This window comes from Sus scrofa, chromosome 13 (genome assembly GCF_054392235.1).
Source record: "Sus scrofa isolate SSC_HxYL_T2T_F1_AM1 chromosome 13, Sscrofa_HxYL_maternal_Yorkshire_Landrace_v2.0, whole genome shotgun sequence".
In the NCBI taxonomy this organism is placed as follows: domain Eukaryota; kingdom Metazoa; phylum Chordata; class Mammalia; order Artiodactyla; family Suidae; genus Sus; species Sus scrofa.
In genome coordinates this window covers 70,340,460-70,360,249 of record NC_139395.1, presented here as the reverse complement: position 1 = coordinate 70,360,249, position 19,790 = coordinate 70,340,460, and the positions used below count along the sequence as shown (strand labels likewise).

The following is a 19,790-nucleotide window of genomic DNA, read 5'->3' as shown; positions in this document are numbered from 1 at the left end:
ATCACCCAAACTCAATTTTGACTGAGAGACAAAAAGAGAACTCAGAGCTCATAGTGAGTTTATTTGATGAATGCTGCAGCATTTTCACATTTTCAATTGTATGCTCAATTTCCTACTTTAAAAATATCCTAAAATTCATCAAGCATTAAGCCCTGCTGGGTAGTGACAAGATGTGGGCACAGCAGTGCTTGAGTCTTTTCCTTAGGGATGTTCCTAATTAAAAACTGGCTGGTGCCTGCAAGTGGCTTGAATTATTTTATATAGAGATCACCATGAATTTCAAACCTCTCTAGAGGTGAAGATGTGGTATGCTGAAAAAGGAAAAACCTACAGCAAACAGAGAAAAGTGAATATGTCTCCTGGATTGATCAGGTAAAAAGGGAATTTCAAAGATTTCAGATTTAATATTCTTTTATTCTGCTTGGAATTCAATTGTTTCTTGATCTTTCTGGTTCAGTGGTTTTTAAACATCAGGATGGACCAGAACTACCTGGGAAATGTGGTTTAAAAAAGTATGGATTTTTCAGGGTTCCCTCCCTCATTCTTTTATTTTTATTATATATTATTTTTATTTTTTGTCTTTTTAAGGCCATACCCATGGCATATGTATGTTCCCAGGCTAGGAGTTGAATCAGAGCTGCAGCTGCTGGCCTATGACAGCCACAGCATCACCAGATCCAAGCAATGTCTGAGACCTATACTGCAGCTCATGGAAATGATGGATCCTTAATACACTGAGCAAGGCCAGGGATTGAACCAGTGTCCTCATGGATACTAGTAAGGTTCATTACCACTGAGCCACAGTGGGAACTCCTCTCCTTTCACTCTTAATTGAATCCAGAATAAGTCCTGGGAATCTACTTTTATACCAAGGTCTTCATAAATTATGGCACATGGTACCATTTGACAACAACAAATCACACTGTAAAACATTCAAATCAGTAACATGAAACTTTAAAGTGAAAAATCCAGAAAACTTCTGGTGAAGAATTAGAACTCTCATGGCATAACTCTCTGTACATTTTGCAGCCTTTGAGACCATGGGGAAGAAGTTTCTCCAACATTTCCGGTGTCACCACTACTAGGTGTCTGAGCAAAACGTGGATTCTCTGGCCTCACCATTTCCCCAGACATTGAATACATTTGCCCTTGTTAACATACACTCCCTGTGGCCCTGCTTCATGTGGTTCTCTGAGTACACTTGACAAATTTCACTTAGAGATTTCAGAACCAATATTATGGTTACTATAGGAGAAACCATGGGGGAGGGGAGAAATTAGGGGGATGGGAATAAATATACATACTGCTGTATAAAATAGATAATTAACAAGAACATACTGTATAGGACAGGGAAATCTACTCTGTAGTTTGTAATAGTCTATATGGGAAAAAAGATATGTCTACGTTTCTGTACACCTAAACTGATACAACATTGTAAGTCAATTATACTTCAAAAAAAAAATAAAATAACAATGATAACAACTAAAAATTGTCCTTAAGGAATGCTGTCAACACAATATGGGCATCAAAGACATGATTCTAACTGCTGTAGCTATAGCTTTATTTTGTAATTTTTAAAGTTATAGTTGATTTATAATGAGCCATTATCTGCTGATTCAATCGTGTGTGTGTGTGACCCCTTCTTTTTCTGGCCACCCCATGGCATATGGACTTCCCAGACTCGGGATCAGATCCAAGCTTCAGCTGCAACCTACACCGCAGCTGCATCAATGCTGAATACTTAAAACACTGTGCCAAGCTGGGGATCAAACCTGTGTCCTGGGGAGTTCCTGTTGTGGCTCAGAGGGTTAAGAACCTGACGTAGTGTCCATGAGGATACAGGTTCGATTCCTGGCATGGCTCAGAGGGTTAAGAATCCGTCGTGGCGCAGCGGTTAACGAATCCCACTAGGAACCATAAGGTTGCGGGTTCGATCCCTGCCCTTGCTCAGTGGGTTAGCGATCCGGTGTTGCCGTGAGCTGTGGTGTAGGTTGCAGACGCGGCTCGGATCCTGCGTTGCTGTGGCTCTGGTGTAGGCTGGCAGCCGCAGCTCCAATTGGACCCCTAGCCTGGGAACCTCCATATGCCGTGGGAGCAGCCCAAGAAATGGTAAAAAGACAAAAAAAAAAAAAAAAAAAAAAAAAAACCTGTGTCCTAGTGCTGCAGAGACACTGCCAATCCTGTTGCACCACAGCAGGAACTCCTATATGTTCTTTTTCATATTATTTTCCATCATGGTCTATCCCAGGAGATTGGATAGAGTCCCCTGTGCTGTATAGTAGGACTTACTGTTTATGCATTCTAAATGTAATAGTTTTCATCTACTAAGCCCAAACTCCCAGTCCGTCTCACTGCCCTTGGCTCTCTCCCTTGGTATCCACAAGTCTGTTCTCTATGTCTGTAAATTTATACAGTTACAAATTAATTGAGAGGAAATGAATCTACAAGACTCTATGAATGCCACAAAATTTTCTCACAAAGTCCATTGGAACTGGGTATTTCTGTTAGGATCCTTTAATAATTTTAATTTTAATTTAAATCTCTGTGAGTTTATTTTTATTAATAAAAGATAAAACCGCTTGGCTTACAAATTTTAAAAGTCCAGGGTTCCTCTGTCTTTGGACATCAAATGGTGTCACAAGAGCTGTTTCTCTCTAGCTCTTTCCTCTGCTATTGGCCTTTTCGTCTTATGCCAGCCTCTCTACTTTGATGGACAGTAGGTTTCAGGCACTTCATTCTCTAAGATCCTTGGGTTCAAATCCATTGAAAACAGCTAGAATCTTATCAGATGGTTCCTACAAAATCTTGAGAGTTACTGTGATTGGACAAATGTGGGTCAGGTGGTTGGTGGAAGGTGATTGGCTTAGCCCTGGTGTATATGTTAGTAGGGTGAAAACCCCCAAGACTATACTCAGGGAGAGAGCATAAGGATGGTACCCACTAAATGGTTGCTGTTGCCAGAAGGAAGGGAATGGATTTGGGGAGAAATCGCCAGTAAACATCCGCAATGACACTGTGTATGTATAGAAGAATCCAGAAGAAAAATGCAGGGCTAGTGCACATAAGGTTGTCAGATGACTAGAATTGAAAAAGACAATCTAGTATTTTGAACCTTCTTGCTAGAATAAAAAAAGACAGTAAAGAAAAGCACTAGGGCTGTCAGTATTTATGGTTTCTAATTAAGCCAGTTTAATTGTTATCTTGTTGGGATCTGTGGTTTGTACTTGAACTCTTGGCTACTCCCCTGCCTATGCCAGGAATTACCTGTCAGCATCTCTGTATATATGTATGTAACCCTTTCTTGGAGCTTCTTAATTTTTTTTTTGTGTGTGTGTGTGTGCTATAGACCCCTTTCATAGTCTGAGGAAACATGTGAATCCCTTCAGAATAGTTTCTAAAAGCATAAAGGTAAATACATAGGACTACAGAGAAAACTCTTTATATTAAAAGTTTCAATAAGCTATAAATAAATCTGTGGTATAGAATTATGGGCTTCTTTAATAACGCATTGCACTGTTCAATGAAAATATGTGTCATTTTTTTTCCTTTTTACTTTTAGTATCACTGGTAACAGACCCACTGAATTTCAAGAGATGTCCTTAGACTGTAGATTAAGAAATCCTATCGCATAGATGCTGGCAGACTGTTAGCAAAATTACCATGTAATCCCCCTGTTTGAAGCCCTCTTCTTGCTCCCAACTTCAGGTGTAACACAGAAGTCCTGAGCATGCCACACACACCCTAGTATAACCTGAGCAACATGGTTTTCTCCAGCTCCCCTGTCGCATATTTAAAACTCAGATCATACTGGACAACAAGCAATTCCTTGGGCGAGCATTGTTTACTTTCCTCTGGGCATTTTCACGCAGTGGACACCTGCCACTGCAAACTCTTGCCCTCTGCCCTTTTGCCTAGCAGACCCCTCAGCATTCTTGAGGATTCTGACTTACTTCCATCCTACACTGAGCTAGCTGCCTCTCCCATGGGTTTCCACTGCCCCCACTCACCCCATTACATTACCATAAGAAGCCAATAAACCAGAGGATCAATATGCATAAAGAGCAGAAATGATCCTAGGCACGTAGAACATTTACCCCCTATTCACCCTTAGCTATCACAAGTTTTCAGGCCAGGGATCTCCTCTAAATAGTAAGTTCCCATATTATTGAAATTATTTCAAATTTTTTCCATTTTTATGTCAAATGTTAGTATGAAGCTAATTTTAGTCTTCTAATATATAAATCTGCGATTGAAAAAGATTAGAGATGGTGTCAAGTAAGAGTGAAACTTCTATATATTTGTGTTTACGTATTTCCAAGTGCACCATCAAGTGGATGATAATAGTGCTTTATAGTTATTTATCATCAATGATGTTCCAGGACAGTTTTCAGCACATTTGAATATTAGTTTGTTTAATCTTCACAGCAGCTCTAGGAGACAACTACTATTATTAGCCCTGCTTTGAGGAAATTGAAGCTTAGAGAAGTTGAAAATCTTGCCCTGGATCACCAGGCTGGTAAGGGATTTGGGTCTAGAAGATCAGGCCTTAAATCTCTCATTCTTAACCACTATGGTGTGATATAATGTTGATTTTTATCAATAATCTCCCATGTCACACATGCATACAATGGAAGTATAGTATTTATGCAAACATATGCATATCTATACATAAATAATTTTTTGCATGCATCATCCTTATAATTTTTTTATGGTTTAACATCCTGACTGTGGATTTGGTGTTAACTGTTTTCTTCCAGGAATCAGTAAAATTTTAGCCAGGAATAGCTAATGAAGTAAATACTTTAGTTTGTAACTGAGATTTATCAGTTTCCTACCCATACTGATTCCATGACTTATCATTTTTTTCCCAAAAAATTTCATCTTGAATTAGTGCTAAAGTTAGATTTACCATGGAATTAGAGGTAGCAGATCTGTGTTCAACCTTAACTCAGCTCTTGGTACCTTTGGGATTAGGCTCTTTACTAACTCTACACTTTACAATCTTTTCATAAGGAAAAAGTGTGCACGATCCCCACTCAAATTTAAAACTTAAAGAGCTTAGCTGTATTTTGAGTTTTCTAACTATATCCATTTCTATTTGATAGACTATTAGAAATTTGAGATACGTGCCTCCTTAATACAAAATGTGTTCTTTCCCTTTTAGTCTTTTGTGAAATAGCCTCTTCTCTAGCCTCCTTAGAAAAAAGAGGTTTATATAGGACTACTTTCCAGGCTTCATTATTTCCATCCCACCTTTATTATTCTTGTCACAGCAAATATCATGTAATCAAAATAATACTATTTATTTTAAATTGATCCTCTTTTTCTTATTATGTGATGATTTTAACATTTCTGCAAAGTTACTGGGTCGATATATATATATATATATATACACATATTTTTCTTTACCACATTAAAATAAATAAAATTCAAAATGAAAGCATCCAATAGAAATAGCCACTCAGCTTTGGCAATGATTGTATATAGGACTGCTAAAGGAGGTGGAGTTGAGGGGCACACTTAACTTCACTGGAGGGGCACACTAAATATGTGGCTCAAAGTCACTTCCATGTATCTATGTTATGAAATTATGGCTAGCCATCCTGGCTTAAGAATGGCTCTACAGTATTGGTATTCCTACTGTGGATTCGCCTGACCTCTTGACAAAAAGAGGCAGGGTTGGATTTACATCGAAACCTTAATTAAATATTGAGTTTTTTTTCCCTCCCCTGGATTTTGTGATGTTTGTCTTTTGTTAGCTTTTTAACATTCTTAGTTGTAGTTTCTTTTTAAAATTTTATTGAAATAGAGTTAATTTACAGTGTTTTGTTAGTTTCAGGTGTCCAGCCAAGTGATTCAGTTATACACACATATATAAATGTATATATTTGTTTTTATATTCTCTTCCATTATAGGTCATAAGATGTTGAGTACAGTTTCCTGGCTTATACCGTAGGTCTTTGTTGGTTATCTATTGCATGTATCACAGTGTGTAAATTTTAATCCCAAATTCCTAATTTATCCTTCCCCCACACTCCTCTTTGGTAACCCAAGTTTTCTTTGTATGTCTTGGAGTCTATTTCTGTTTTAATAAATAAGTTCATTTGTATCATTTTTTAGAGACCATATATTGTCATATCATATGGCATTTGTCTTTCTCTGATTTAATTTAGTAAGATAATTTCTAGGTCCATTCATGTTGCTGCAAATGACATTATTTCATTCTTTTAAAAAAATGACTGAGTAATATTCCACTGTGCATATGTTTGTATACATACATATCACATCTTCTTTTTCCATTCATCTGTCAATGGACGCTTAGTTTGCTTCTATGTCCTGGCTATTGTACATAGTGCTGGAGTGCATGCATTTTTTGAATTATGTTTTTCTCTGGCTATACGCCCAGGAATGGAATTGCAGGATCATATGGTAACTCTCTTTTCAGTTTTTTTTTGAGGAAACCTCCAGACAATTGTCCATAGTGGCTGTACCAATTTACATTCCCACCAACAGTGTAGAAGTGTTCTTTCTTTTCCACACCCTTTCCAGCATTTATAGTTTATGGACTTTTTGATGTTGGCCATTCTGACTGGTATGAGGTGATACCTCATTGTAGGTTTTTTTTCTTGTTTTTAGGATTTTTAAAAAATTGTTATTTATCCAATACAATTTTTTTGATTTCAATTTCTCTGATAATTAATGATGTTGAGCATCTTTTCATGTGCCTTTTGGGCATCTTGATGTCTTCTTTGGAGAACTGTCCAGGTGTGGCTTGTTTTGTCACTAAAAAATAAGCATAGTAAGTTTTTCTTAGTAATTTAAAAAATCTCTTATTAAGAAACCCTAATTTGCATATGCTTCATGCCTTGCAATTCTACCTTTGGGCACTAGATATAATTTTTCTTCCAATGGAACTAGCGAGACCACTTCAGCTGACTCTGCCCCTCATGAGATAAATTTCGTAAATGTATGGTTTCTGGTATTGGTAATTATTAGCAGAAATGTCCAGTTTTATTCACAACTTCTACCACTACCTACCTCAGTAAAGATGTGGCCTACAGTGATGGCTATTTGTTTTCCACTTTTTTCCCCCAGGAAGTTTTCATTTTGGTTTATTTCCTTCATCCTTAGGATGTTGTTCTTAAACTAGTCCCTTTGATATTCTCTCTCTATCTTCCATGCCTTGGAACAATTTCTCAAAGATTTAATTAGCTCTCTCATCGGTGAAGCAGTTCTTTGCTCTGGTGCCTTTGTTTGTAAACAGGAAAGTCTTTCATCTTTGGCTGCCTAGAGAATTTGCTACTCAAAATCCATTTTCCCATCCAGTTTATTACTTCTTGAGTTCAGAATTATGCATACCTCTATTTTTGCTCTGAGCTACCTTACCTCAGGGTCTAAGATCCAATGACATATATGGCAACTTCCACTTCAATATTGGATTCATTGTTGGAAAAAATACCCCAAAGACTCCACATTTCATCTCTAGCTTTCATTACTTAGTGGATTCTGTAACTATAGTATCTTTTAAGAAGTGAAGAATTTTTCAAACTTTCTAAATGGTTCAAATGCAATTATAAGGCTATATTTTACCTATTACTAATCACTGTTCAGATTTCACATTGTCAAAATGTTATACTATTATTTTTAATGTAATTTTATATTTTAAATATAATTTTATTAAAGTATAGTTGATTTGCAGTGTTGTGTCTGTTTCCGTTGTACAGCATAGTGACCCAGCTATTATTTTTTATAAATAGTGAGTGCTTTATTTCATTACGTTGATTCATTTTCTTTCTTCTTGTCTCTTAAAATGTTTCCATCTATTTCTTAAGCAATTTTAAACAATTGCTAGAGAGGAGATAATCCAAAAATCTTTTATGTTTGCCCCCCAAATAAATCTAAGTAAATCCATATTTAATGAAAAGAGGTTGTTTATTATACTTGCTTCACCTGAAGTTTTTTTAGTTTTAAGATTTATTGTTGAAGGTGATTTTAAAATACAATTTTCTATTTCCTGGCTTTATCATACTATGTTTACATGATCTAATTAAATCTTACTTAGTGTTTGAGGATTTTATTGTGTCCAAGTTCATTTTTCTGATCCCAATCAAATTCCTATCATACAGCATTTACAGAGACTGTAAATGTCAACAAGACAGGGTCCACAGTTGATTGACTCCAGAATTGATGGGAAAGTGAAAAAAAAAAAAAAAAAAAAGGAAGTTGTGTTCTGTTTCATTTTTTTCTAGTAAATTATATAGATTTAAGAAAACAGTAACTATGAATTATTAAAAGTATGAGTCCCAGTCAGAGCTTTTATTTCTATGTAATAGTTTGAATATACCATATTAGCTATCTAAATTATTTGGAGCCTAGTACTGTTTTGGCATTGGCTTCTATTTGAACACACATATGGGGAGAGGAAAAGTAACTGAAAATACTCTGATTAGTCTTCACCAGTTTGGCTCTGATACTTGGGATCTTGGCTTCTAAACTGTACTGCCTTCCCCAAAGCCCCAGTTATAGAGGAAAGAAAATAGCACTCTACATTTAGGTGGTGCTTGAAGTTCATATAAAGCACATTTACATCCGGTGCTTGATTTAATTTCCTCACTGGCCCTGTAGAAGAAACAGACAATAATACATCCTCTTTACAAAGAAGATAAAGTGGGTGTCTTGGAAAGTTGATTGCTACATGGGAATAATGATTCTATCCAAAGGTAAATTCATTTATTGTTTAAATGGGGTATGTTGTACAGAACTCAAGATTATAAAAAATAACATGATACAAAGTAAATCTCTGTTTCTTGTCTTTCAAACATCTATTTCTTTTCCCCAGAGGCAGGATGATGTTGTATAGCCTTCCAAAGCTGTGGAAGATGCCTTCCAGACCCTGCCTTTACCATGGGTTGGAAAGCTGCAGCCCTCAGGCCAAATCTGGCCTGCTGCCTAGTTTTGTAATACAGCTTTACTGGAGTACAACCAGACACACACCCATTTATGCCTTGTTTATGGCTGCTTTTGGGCTACAGCAGAGTTGAGGAGTTACAACCGAAACTATCTGCCCCACAGAACCCCAAATATTTCTGTCCCTTTTCAGAAAAGCTTTGCCAATCTTAACTTTCAGGTAGTGTCAGGTAAGGGGTTTGAACTCCCATGCCTGCCTTACTTACTCCAAGGCTTCCACACTGGTGGTGAGTAGTTTGTATGCTATTTGTTAAACATTGAATCAGAGACTCAGGTTGGTTTTGGTATATGTACCCCCATCCATGTAGAGGTGAACTGTCTTGAAAGCTGGTTATTGACTTGCTTTGCTAGGAAGGTGGCTGAATCTCAGCCACTATGGGTATTAAGCATGCTCAGTCAGTTAATTTTGACCTTTTTGGTGTTAACCTCTAGATCCCTCTTTTCACCCTACTGGTCATCATTTTCTGGAGAAACCATCAGAATGTCTACAAGGTGTTTCCAAAAACTTCTGCCCCCAGAAGGTAATAATGATATGGATCCTGTTATGATAAGTACCTGCTCTCTTAAATAAAACTTTTCAAGTGCTCAAATACTTAAATTAGATGGTAACATGAAAAGAATGCATTGTTAAAATGACCTTTCAAAATCCATTAGAAAATCCATTAGATTGCCCATAAAGTGCAGTGTCCAGGCATATTATTCTTCAGTAGGTCCAACAGGGTGATTTTTTTTCCTGTAGCTCTGTTTTGCTGGTTGAGAAATAGATGATGTTGGTGGGTATTTAGGAGAAGTGTTATATTATACACTAATGCTAAACCTTCTTCGCTAGAGTCATGGCTAGAGGGAGAAGATGCTTACAGTCCCAGAAGCCATTGAGAACTGATTCTAAGGAACAAGCATCTTTATTTCTTCAGTTTTATGATAATTTTAAAGTGGAGTTTACTGAGTGGGAAGAGTGGCAGTAGGACTGCCAATTCTAACTAAAAGTTTTTTCTCTTTTACTTGCTTACGTGCTTTTTTTTTTTTTTTTTTTTGGCCATCCCACAGCATGGAGTTCCCAGGCCAGGGGCCAGGGTTCAGATTCAAGCTACAGTTGCAACTTACGCAGCTGCGGCAATGCCAGATCCACAACCTACTGTGCCAGGCCAGGGATCGAACCAGAAATTCTGTAGATCCCATTGTGCCACAGTGAGAACTCCTTTCTCATGCTTTTAATTGTTCAATTTGTCCAAGTAAATGTTGTGTGTAGTTCAGCTTTACTGGCAACTTTCTTTTATAATTCTTTCATATTCGAAAAATTCACCATTGTACATTTTTTTTGCAGCCAATGAATACTAAAATTTACCTACTAATATTTAGGACTTCAAAGAAGGGAGGATTTTCCATGCTGAATGCCACTTGCCATGGACTGCTTCAAATGGTCTTTCTTTCTTTTCATTTCTCTTTTTTTAATACTGGGATTCTGCTCATTTTCTAGCTTGCTCAAACCAGATAAAACCCCCTTTTAGGCATAAATACAGACTTCAAATAATGTATAAATGGAATTATTTTTGAGGTCATTCTCTGTTAATGATATTATCTGGTATTTCAACGTCCAGGAAAAAAAGCACTAAATAAGACACAATGTAATATCATTCTAATGAAATTACTGATAAAACTATTTCACAATAAGGAATGCTTGCAATACTCTGGTATAGGTGAATGGTTACAATATTTTCTACAGAGCTCATGATTGAGGACTAAGTTAAAATAATTCTCTTGTCCACTAATATATGAGTAATAGGCTGTATTTCATTGAAATGAAAAGGAGTTAACATATAAGGACATTTGGAAGAGTTTCAAAACTTACTTAGGCATTTCTTTAGTTATCAATGTGAGTAGAGTTTGAGGAAATGTGTTTGCTTTAAAATAATAATTTTCTTATAAAATACTTGGGATATCAGTTATAAATAAATTCAAATTATTATGAAATATAGTACCGTCACAATTTTCTTAGGAACAAGACAAGATACCAATACCATTCTACCCTGCATGTCATTAATTTTAACTTTTAAAGCTGTAAAAAAAGCTACCTTATTTTATTATAATGCTTTCTTTCTGCATGATCCATGTTATCAAAGCAAAGAAAAATACCTGGCTATGTTATCATTTTTACTCTGTGTTGAGTTTTCAGTTAGTATTAACAAAAAAAAAAAAAAAAAAAAAAAAAAAAACCAGAAACACTGCAGTGTATACATATAGAAAGTTTTGGTACAAAGTTACTTTGTTTTTTGTTAAAGAATCTGAGAATCAGAATTTGTATCCAATGAGAAAAAAAAAATTCTTTCTGAGAAAGAATCTATTAATCTTACATTGTTCTACTGCTATATATGCCTACTTCTATGCATGCCTACTAAATCATCAAGTTTCAAGTAACCTAGTTTCTGCTGTGCATCATTTGTGGCTTATAAAATAAAATTTTCAAGTCAACATCAAGAAATTTAGGCTCAGAGTTGCAAGACTGAGAATGTTATGATAATGTCTGCCACCACAATTCTATCAGAAATCCCTTTTAATTCATAGCTGTGATGAAGACTGCTAAATATAGATCAATGAGTACAGTTTGCTGGGGCATTAAGATCCATGGAAAAATCTCTGGCTTAGCTCTTGGGAAAGTTGGATGCCTGTTTTTGCTGTGAATGAAGAAACAGTGCTCAACAAATAGTCCTGTGTTTCCCTACATTTTCCAGTCTTCTTTGTAGTTAGGTTGAGGTCACATGACTAGTTCTTGCCAATGGACTATGATCAGAAGAAACTGTCAATTAAGGGTCAAGACAGTTAAAGGGATGTTCCTCCTGCCTACCACTCTTCTTCCTTGCTTTGTAGCTTTAGAAGCTATAGAAAGCATAGGTGCAAGGTGGAAGAAGGCCACGCAACCCTCACTAGGCTAGAAGCCTAGGGATCTAGAAGCCATTGTAGTTTTGTAGGTTTGCCTGATGTGTAGCTAATATTAATTAGTCGTGGATACAAAGAACATCAATCATGGATTCTATTTGTATACAATTTTTATATGAGCCCCTTGCCTGTTTTAAAAAATGAAATTATTCATGTAATTATATTTGGAAAACTGAATGTTGGTAAATTGCCCACCCAAGGACTTTGGAATAAGTTAGGTAAAGGAGTACATCTGCTCAAATGTGACCACACGGAATTTAATAGTGTGTTTTCATGACTGTTTCATTATTTACCCTGGATTTCTCTAGCCACAATTTAAGGCCTCCACAATTTATCCAGCATTTGGTAAAATGTGGGAAAATCTATTCACTAATTTCAACATAAAAAAACCTTTAGATGCTTGAAATAATACTTTTAACTCAATAAAAATAATAATTTAGTACTACTTTTATTTTTATCAAAGTAACTATATAGAGACATTATGTGTCTCAAAACTTTCACTGTTTGCTCTCCTAACTGCTGGAGCTGAGCAGTAAGCACATAATTTATTGGTGATGGATGTAATCTGTGCCTATGGTTTTGATGTTTAAGGTATATGTTCAGGTCATAATTAAGTGTGCTCTGTATTAATGGTTCATTTTCAGCTTGTAGCTCCAGAACACTTGAATCTGCTTCTTCCAAAACAAACAAACAAACAGAAAAAGGAACAGGAATTTTATCTCAATTTATATCTTATATTTATATTTTCCATTCATTTTTTAAAAATCTTAATTTGAGACCAGAGTATAGGGCAGGAGAAAGAATGAGAATCTGAGAATCTGATTTGGTTTATCAGTATTTACTTTTTACTTATGGTTTTGTATATATGTGTGTGTGTGTTTGTGTGTGTGTATATAAACACTATGCACATATATACACACAGACACTAAGCAAATACTATTAAATCAACACAGACATACATTGTTCTATTTACTTCAGATACACTAAAATAGGCTGAATTTGCAACATGGAACAAATGATTCAACTTTTTATCTTTCTGTTTCAGTATAGATTGTTAAAAGATTAAATTTATGCTAGCTCTGAGCAATTAGATGGTAAGGAAAAAAAATCATTAAAGATGAAGATTGTCTCCTTCAAGATCTTGCAATAACTAGCAAAGAGATGTCTGCACATGGACAATGTGACATTAAAAATCTTCATGTTATTGAGCTAAGACTCATTAAATGCCTTAAAACCTTCAGTTGTAGAGTCAAACTTAGACTAGAATTCTGATTTCAACACCTAGCAAAACAGAGATTCTGCTAATACTTACCTCAAATAGTGAATTAATGACCTTATCCCTGGGCCTGGAGCAATTACTCAGTGAAAGCTAATAAAGGTACTAAAAATAGCTACATCAACACAAAGATAATGTGTACATGAGTCTAGTAGTTCATTCGTTCAATTATTTTACCAACATGTACCAAGAACTTGCTAAGTTGAAGGCCTTTGCTTGTTTGTCTGGGCAAAGCACAGTTCTATCAACAAGGCATGGATGGCTATGTAACTACTTAAAAATTAAAACTAGTGTTCCCACTTGCATTGCATGATGTTTTTGCTAGGCTACTGTGTAGCCCAGAACTACACTTCTTAGCCTCCTTTTCCCTCCTCTCTGTGTCCACGTGACTAGTTCTTGTCAATGAAAAATCAGGGAAAGTGTGACTTGTTCTCTAAAGGAGAAAGTCTGCTTTTTTCCATTGTTTCTTTCCTGTATGTTGGCTGGCTGCAGAAGACTCCCTAGGCCCTAGGCAAGGGTAGAATCACAAGCTGGACAAGGACAGGGTCCTTTGATAATGACAAGGACAAGAACTCCCCACATTGGACTATTATAAAAACAGTAAATCAACATTCACTGTTTTAAGCCATTGGCATTTTGGGATTAATTTGTTATAGTAGATAGTACTAATCTTAATTCATCTAATCAGATCGGACTTGGTCCTAAAGGACTTTAGTGTCTGTAAGAAAATGCCTCTTGCAGCAGGTTGCCATATCCACGTGAACTGGTAGGTCAAGCCCTTTGGGAATTTGAAAACCCATAGAAAGAATAGGACAGCTCTTACTTCCTTTTCCCTATGTCCTGCCTTTATATCCCCCTTGATTGTAGATACATGAAATGAGATGAGGTATGGATTCTTGTGTTTGACTTTTGTTTCTTTTTCTGCTGTTTGCCCCCCTATTGGTGAAACTCAAGGGCAATTCAAGAATAGTTTGAGAACTGTTTACAAGTCTTTCTGTTTCTGTTCACTCTACCATGTGATTGTATTTTACAATGGAAATGGTTCAAAGTTTAAATAAAAATTTAAAGAGTAGTATATAACCAGGGGCCTAGATTTTTGTAGACTATGAATATAAAATGACATCAAATTAACTTTTAATGCTTGACATTGAATGACTCACGCCCTATCTTAAAGTGGCCCATTGCATCTGTTTCTGATGTTTTGGTTTGAATTGATCCAAAACAAATTCTTTGAAACTGTAAATACCATTTCCAGGAACTGCTTGGCATCTGCCTCTGGTCACCTATAAGTCCTTAGTATCATTACAAAATCTCCTCATGGTGACTTGGCAACATATATCCTATAATTTGCCTCCATGACATTTACATGACTTTTTATTAACACTCAGGTGGCATACAGAAATAAACATTGATTTCTCCTCTGTCAGTGCTAACCTTAGCTTGGTTCACTTAGAAATGGGGGAAATGGCAGGGGATCACCTGCTCCAGACTGGTCTTGGATGGATACAGTCATCTCTGTTCCATGCCTCTTACCCTTGCCCTGGGAGCAGTGTGTCTGCCCTGGGAGCAGTGTGTCTGCCCCGGCACACCCTTCTCTTGGCAGTGATAGAAGCACAAGAGCATAAACTCAGTCTCACAAATAATTTTCAAGCTTCTGCTTACATCATGACTGATGACAAAGTGTTCATCAAAGCAAGTTGTATGAACAAATCCAGATTCAAGGGGTTGAAAAATCTACTCATCCTTTTGTGGGGAACACCTGCATAGTTACCTGGCAAAGGCATGTCTGTGGAAAATGAAGTATGGGTGTCTTTAAGGCAGCTTACCATAATTATCCTCTCTTCACATCAGTAGACAATAATTCCCAATTCACACTCCCTTCTTAAATACATTCATTTTCCACTTGAAGCCAAGAGTTACTTGTATTAACTCATTAAGAAAAACAACAACAACAATTTGTTTGCTACCTGGGAGCATCCTTGGGCTTCACTTAGCTTCGGTGCCCAACTGTACTTGAAAATAGGCCAGAAGGGAGGATCTCTGGGGTGGGGGGCGTCCTGCTCCCTAATCCTCCACCCCACCTACACTGCTGAAGACAGTGGCTTTATTACCTAGGAGGTAATAAAGAACAAATTACCTAGGAGGCATCAAAGCAAGCTTTTTTAAAGGAATTTTGAGTATGAAAATTTCAGCCAATAGCAACATTTATCTTTCAAAGAACATATGTAAATATGTATGTTCATAAATTCATTCATTCAACAAATATTTGTGGCACTGATAACTTGCAGAAAGCCTAAGTGCTTTAAGGAACAAAATGCTAATAAGATGATGTATCTGCCTTTTCAAATGAGTTAAAATTAGAAAAATGACCCTTCCTGGAACCCATCAAAATTACAACAGTACAGAAGTCCAATAGGGAAGTTGACTTTTTGGATTTGTTTTGTGCTAGCTAATATGGGTCTCATCACAACTTCCACTGAAGAAGGTGCCTATTATGGGTTATGCTAATTAGTGGAAAATCAATGATATTGGATAAATGGAATTTACCACAGGGTTCTGTTAAAATGGAAGAAAGATATCACATAGAAAAGCTGAGCAGCACTGTTTTGCACGATGAGTTGAAATTAGCCTTTTGTGGGAAAAGTAACACAGCAGCCTAGAGCCCACCATTCAAGGGCTGCTTGTGATGTTAGCCCTTGGCTAGCATCTGGGAACTGGGGTTTTGAAAGGGTTCCCACCATTACAATGTGTCACTGTGTCCAGACTCTTTATGCAAACAATATGATTGATGCTGAATATCTCATTTCCTTCAGGGAGTCTGGAATTTTGGTATGAGCTAGGAGGTGGGTGCCTTTGGGGACAAGCCCTTCCTTAGTAAAACCCTGGACTGTGGATCTGATGAGCTTTCCTGGAAGACAATGTTTCATATATGCTGTCATAGCTGCTGGGTAGTTAAACATGTCAGTCTGATTCCATTGGGAGGGGGCTCTTAAAAGCTTGTGTACTTTCCCAAGGACTTCACCCCATGAATTGTGCTCTGTATACTTTTGCTGTAATAAACTGTAGCTGTGAGTACAGTTGTTTGCTGAGTCCTGTGAGTCCTCTTAGCACAACATTGAAACTTGGTCTTGGGACCCTTGACCCAAGTACAGTCTTGTGTTTCTTTGTTCCTAGGTTTCAAATGTAACCTTGTATGGCAAAGTCACTCATCCTTTCCATGGTATTTACTGAGCACTTACTATACAATAGGTAATGTGCTAGATAGAATCTGAGAATAACTTTGTGAATAAGACCTACATTACACCTACCTTCATGGAGCTTGGATTCAATAGAGATTAAAATAATAGACTAAGACAAAGATTAAATTATTTTCAGCATATTCTTTAATTTTTTTTTTCTAACATGGAAAACATGCTAACTAGCTGTAAGTGAAGGACCCAATCCTTTGATAGAACACTTCACTAAAATTTAGTGCTTAGCTTTTTTTCTGGTTTCCCTGGGTAAAAATTGATTATGGAGTTCCCGTCGTGGCGCAGTGGTTAACGAATCCGACTAGGAACCATGAAGTTGCGGGTTAGGTCCCTGCCCTTGCTCAGTGGGTTAACGATCTGGCGTTGCCATGAGCTGTGGTGTAGGTAACAGACGCGGCTCAGATCCCGCGTTGCTGTGGCTCTGGCGTAGGCCAGTGGCTACAGCTCCGATTCGACCCCTAGCCTGGGAACTTCCATATGCTGCGGGAGCGGCCCAAAGAAATAGCAAAAAAAAGAAAAAAAATTGATTATGATGTTAAGAGTAGCATATGACTTTAAAATGCAAAAAAGATTTAAAGGGGATTGTTAGATAAGCATTGTTGAGCTATGTAGGATAATGCTAAAATGGTTACTGTATATTTTCTTAGAGTTTGCAAAGAACTTCAAGGACTTCCCTTGCAAAAGGAAATAGCAGATGTTGTACATATATTATAGCTGGAAACTCTACTGCTATGAATTCTGACAGCAAGTTCAAATAATGAATTTGTAAGTGGAAACAAAAATACTAGGTATTGTAATTGATTTTTTTAAAAAGCAACTTCAGTATCCTTGAAATAATTAGGTCAGATGTAATATTTGAAATTTAAGTGTGGGTTTCAAAAGGAATCAGATGATGAAGTGAAAATGGTAGCATTATTACCTTTGGAAATTAAAAAAATTGCAGTGACATATTGGAAATGTAAATTGCTTGCCTACTTCTGCAGCTTTATACACAGCTTTTCTTGGTGCAAATCAGCCTCCAGTTTTTATTTTAAGATGTGCTTAGAACATATGAACCAGATTAAGCTCGCTCCCATCTGCACAAAAGTGGGAAGGTTGCACAGCCTTGTATACCGACCAGCAAATATTTTCTCTTCTTATATCAACTTCTGCTAGGAGAAAAAAACTAGATGGGATAGAAAAAAGTACCCTAATTTCTTTCAATTACTTTCAGTCTTACTGGAGAATATGTCTTATATGTTATGAACGCCCATTCATCTCCTGTGCTTGCTGCCTTTGTAATCTCATCATTAACAATATATGAGAAGAGTAGTTCTCCAGATTTATGTGTAACCATGATTTGTTCATGGCTGCCAGCCCACGGCGGGTGGATTGGCTTTTGTTATGAATCATTTGTGCACGTGATTTAATATATGTTTGGACCGTAAGTCTGGCTTTGATTTTTTTAAACATTTGACAGGTTGAGTCAATCTTGCGTGAATGTAAGTAAAATGTGGTGTGCACTCAACATTATCTCCCTAAGCATCGGTTTTTCAGGCGTGTAATCATTTGAGGTCATGGCTGTTGTGAATTCACAATCATTTTAAATTAGAGTTTAACTTGTATTTGCTGCCCACTGTCTTGAACATCAAGAACTGTTGAGAGAATTCAAAAGAAAACATTGAACTAGGAAGCATTGAAAACATTGAATTTAGTGATAAAGAAACATGCATCTGTCATCAGAGAGATCTGGGTTCAAACTTGTGGATTCTTAAATCTTGTCTTATATACCTGGGTAAGTTCATCAACCTTTAACTTACTTCTTTATTTTGTAAAACGAAGCTAAAAACAAGATCGCCTATTAATTTTTTTTCAAAATTAAATTGCCTAATGCTTGAAATATGATTATCACAGTACCTCAGTAAGTATTACCTATGATATATAATGTACATTTTTGTAGTTTGACATAAACAAAGAAAAGTATACAAAGCCTCATTGTATATAGCTCAGTAAATTTTCAAAAAATGAGCACATCAGCATAGACAGCACTAAGATCAAGAAATGGGACATTATTTTATGGTTTTTCCAGAAACTACTTTCCACCACTACCCAGGAGTATTTGGTAACCTGACTTTTTTCATCATAATGATTTTTGCTTATTTTTGAACTCTTGATTCTTTCAGATTTCTCACATGTACTCTACAATTGCCTGTGAATAAAGATCTATTCTTCTTAGCTAACTTATCTTTTTCCCTTTCTTCATTGCATTGGATAGGAATTGCCATACAGTGTTGACCAGAACTGTTAATAGCAGTCATCTTTGTTTCTATCTCAAGCAAAAAGCACTTAATAATTCATGATTGTGTATGGTCTTTGCTACATTTTTAAGAAGATATGTTTATATTAAGCAAATTCTTGTCTATCCCACTTTGGCTAAGAGTGTGTGTATTTTTGTTTTGTTTTTAGTGAAGAGTGCAATATTAGCACATGCTATATTTGCACTTATGATTTGCCTCTCTTTTTGTGGTTAATGTCTCAAATTACATTTTTCCCCAAATGCTAACCAATTTTGCATTCACAGAATAAAGCTCACTTAATCGTGGTATATTATCCTTTATATTTGTATATATGTATATGAAATTGACATAATACCTTAATGAGAATTTTGCATCTACACTGATGAGAAAGATTTGCCTATAATTTTTTTCTTGTAATGCCCTTATCAGGTTTTGTATCAAAGTTATGCTGGTCTCATTAAATAAGGGAGAAGTTTCCCTTCTTTTTTGAAATTCACCTTTTCTTCCTTAAATGTTTGAAAATGTTTACTGCTGGAATCATCTACACTTAGTGTTTCTTGTGTTGAGTTTCATAGTTTTCAAGAAATATATACTTTTCATCTAAATTACCAAATTGATCTTTTATTCTTTATTATTTTTTTACCTTCTTGGAATTAATTTTCACCAGAATTTTCTAGTTTCTCTAGATGGATACTTAGTTTATTTTCAATCTTTGTTATTTTCTGATATATGCATTTTAAAGCAATAGACTCTAAATACTGTGTCAGATGTATCTAAGATTTTTTTTTCTTTTTCTTTTTATTACTCAATGAATTTACTACATTTATAGTCATGAAATGATCATCACAATCCAATTGCATAGGATTTCCATCCCACAACCCCAGCGCATCCCCCCCACCCCCCAAACTGTCTCCTTTGGAAACCATAAGTTTTTCAAGGTCTGTGAGTCAGTATCTGTTCTGCAAAGAAGTTCAGTCTGTCCTTTTTTCAGATTCCACATGTCAGTGAAAGCATTTGATGTTGGTGTCTCATTGTATGACTGACATCACTTAGCACGATTATTTCAGGTCCATCCATGTTGCTAAA

At 36.3% G+C, this 19,790-nt stretch overlaps 1 protein-coding gene across 1 annotated transcript in view; it reads left to right on the top strand.

The window, feature by feature from the left end:
* The window catches only part of LOC146397396 (uncharacterized), an 88,460-nt gene extending 69,866 nt beyond the window's left edge, over nt 1-18,594 (top strand). Inside the window, exons 2-3 of the mRNA XM_084989067.1 lie at nt 9,400-9,488; nt 17,076-18,594. Coding sequence (XP_084845193.1) covers nt 9,400-9,488; nt 17,076-17,119 — 133 coding nt within the window. The 3' untranslated portion in view covers nt 17,120-18,594. The remainder of the gene's footprint in view (nt 1-9,399; nt 9,489-17,075) is intronic.
* Nucleotides 18,595-19,790: the final 1,196 nt, after the last annotated feature.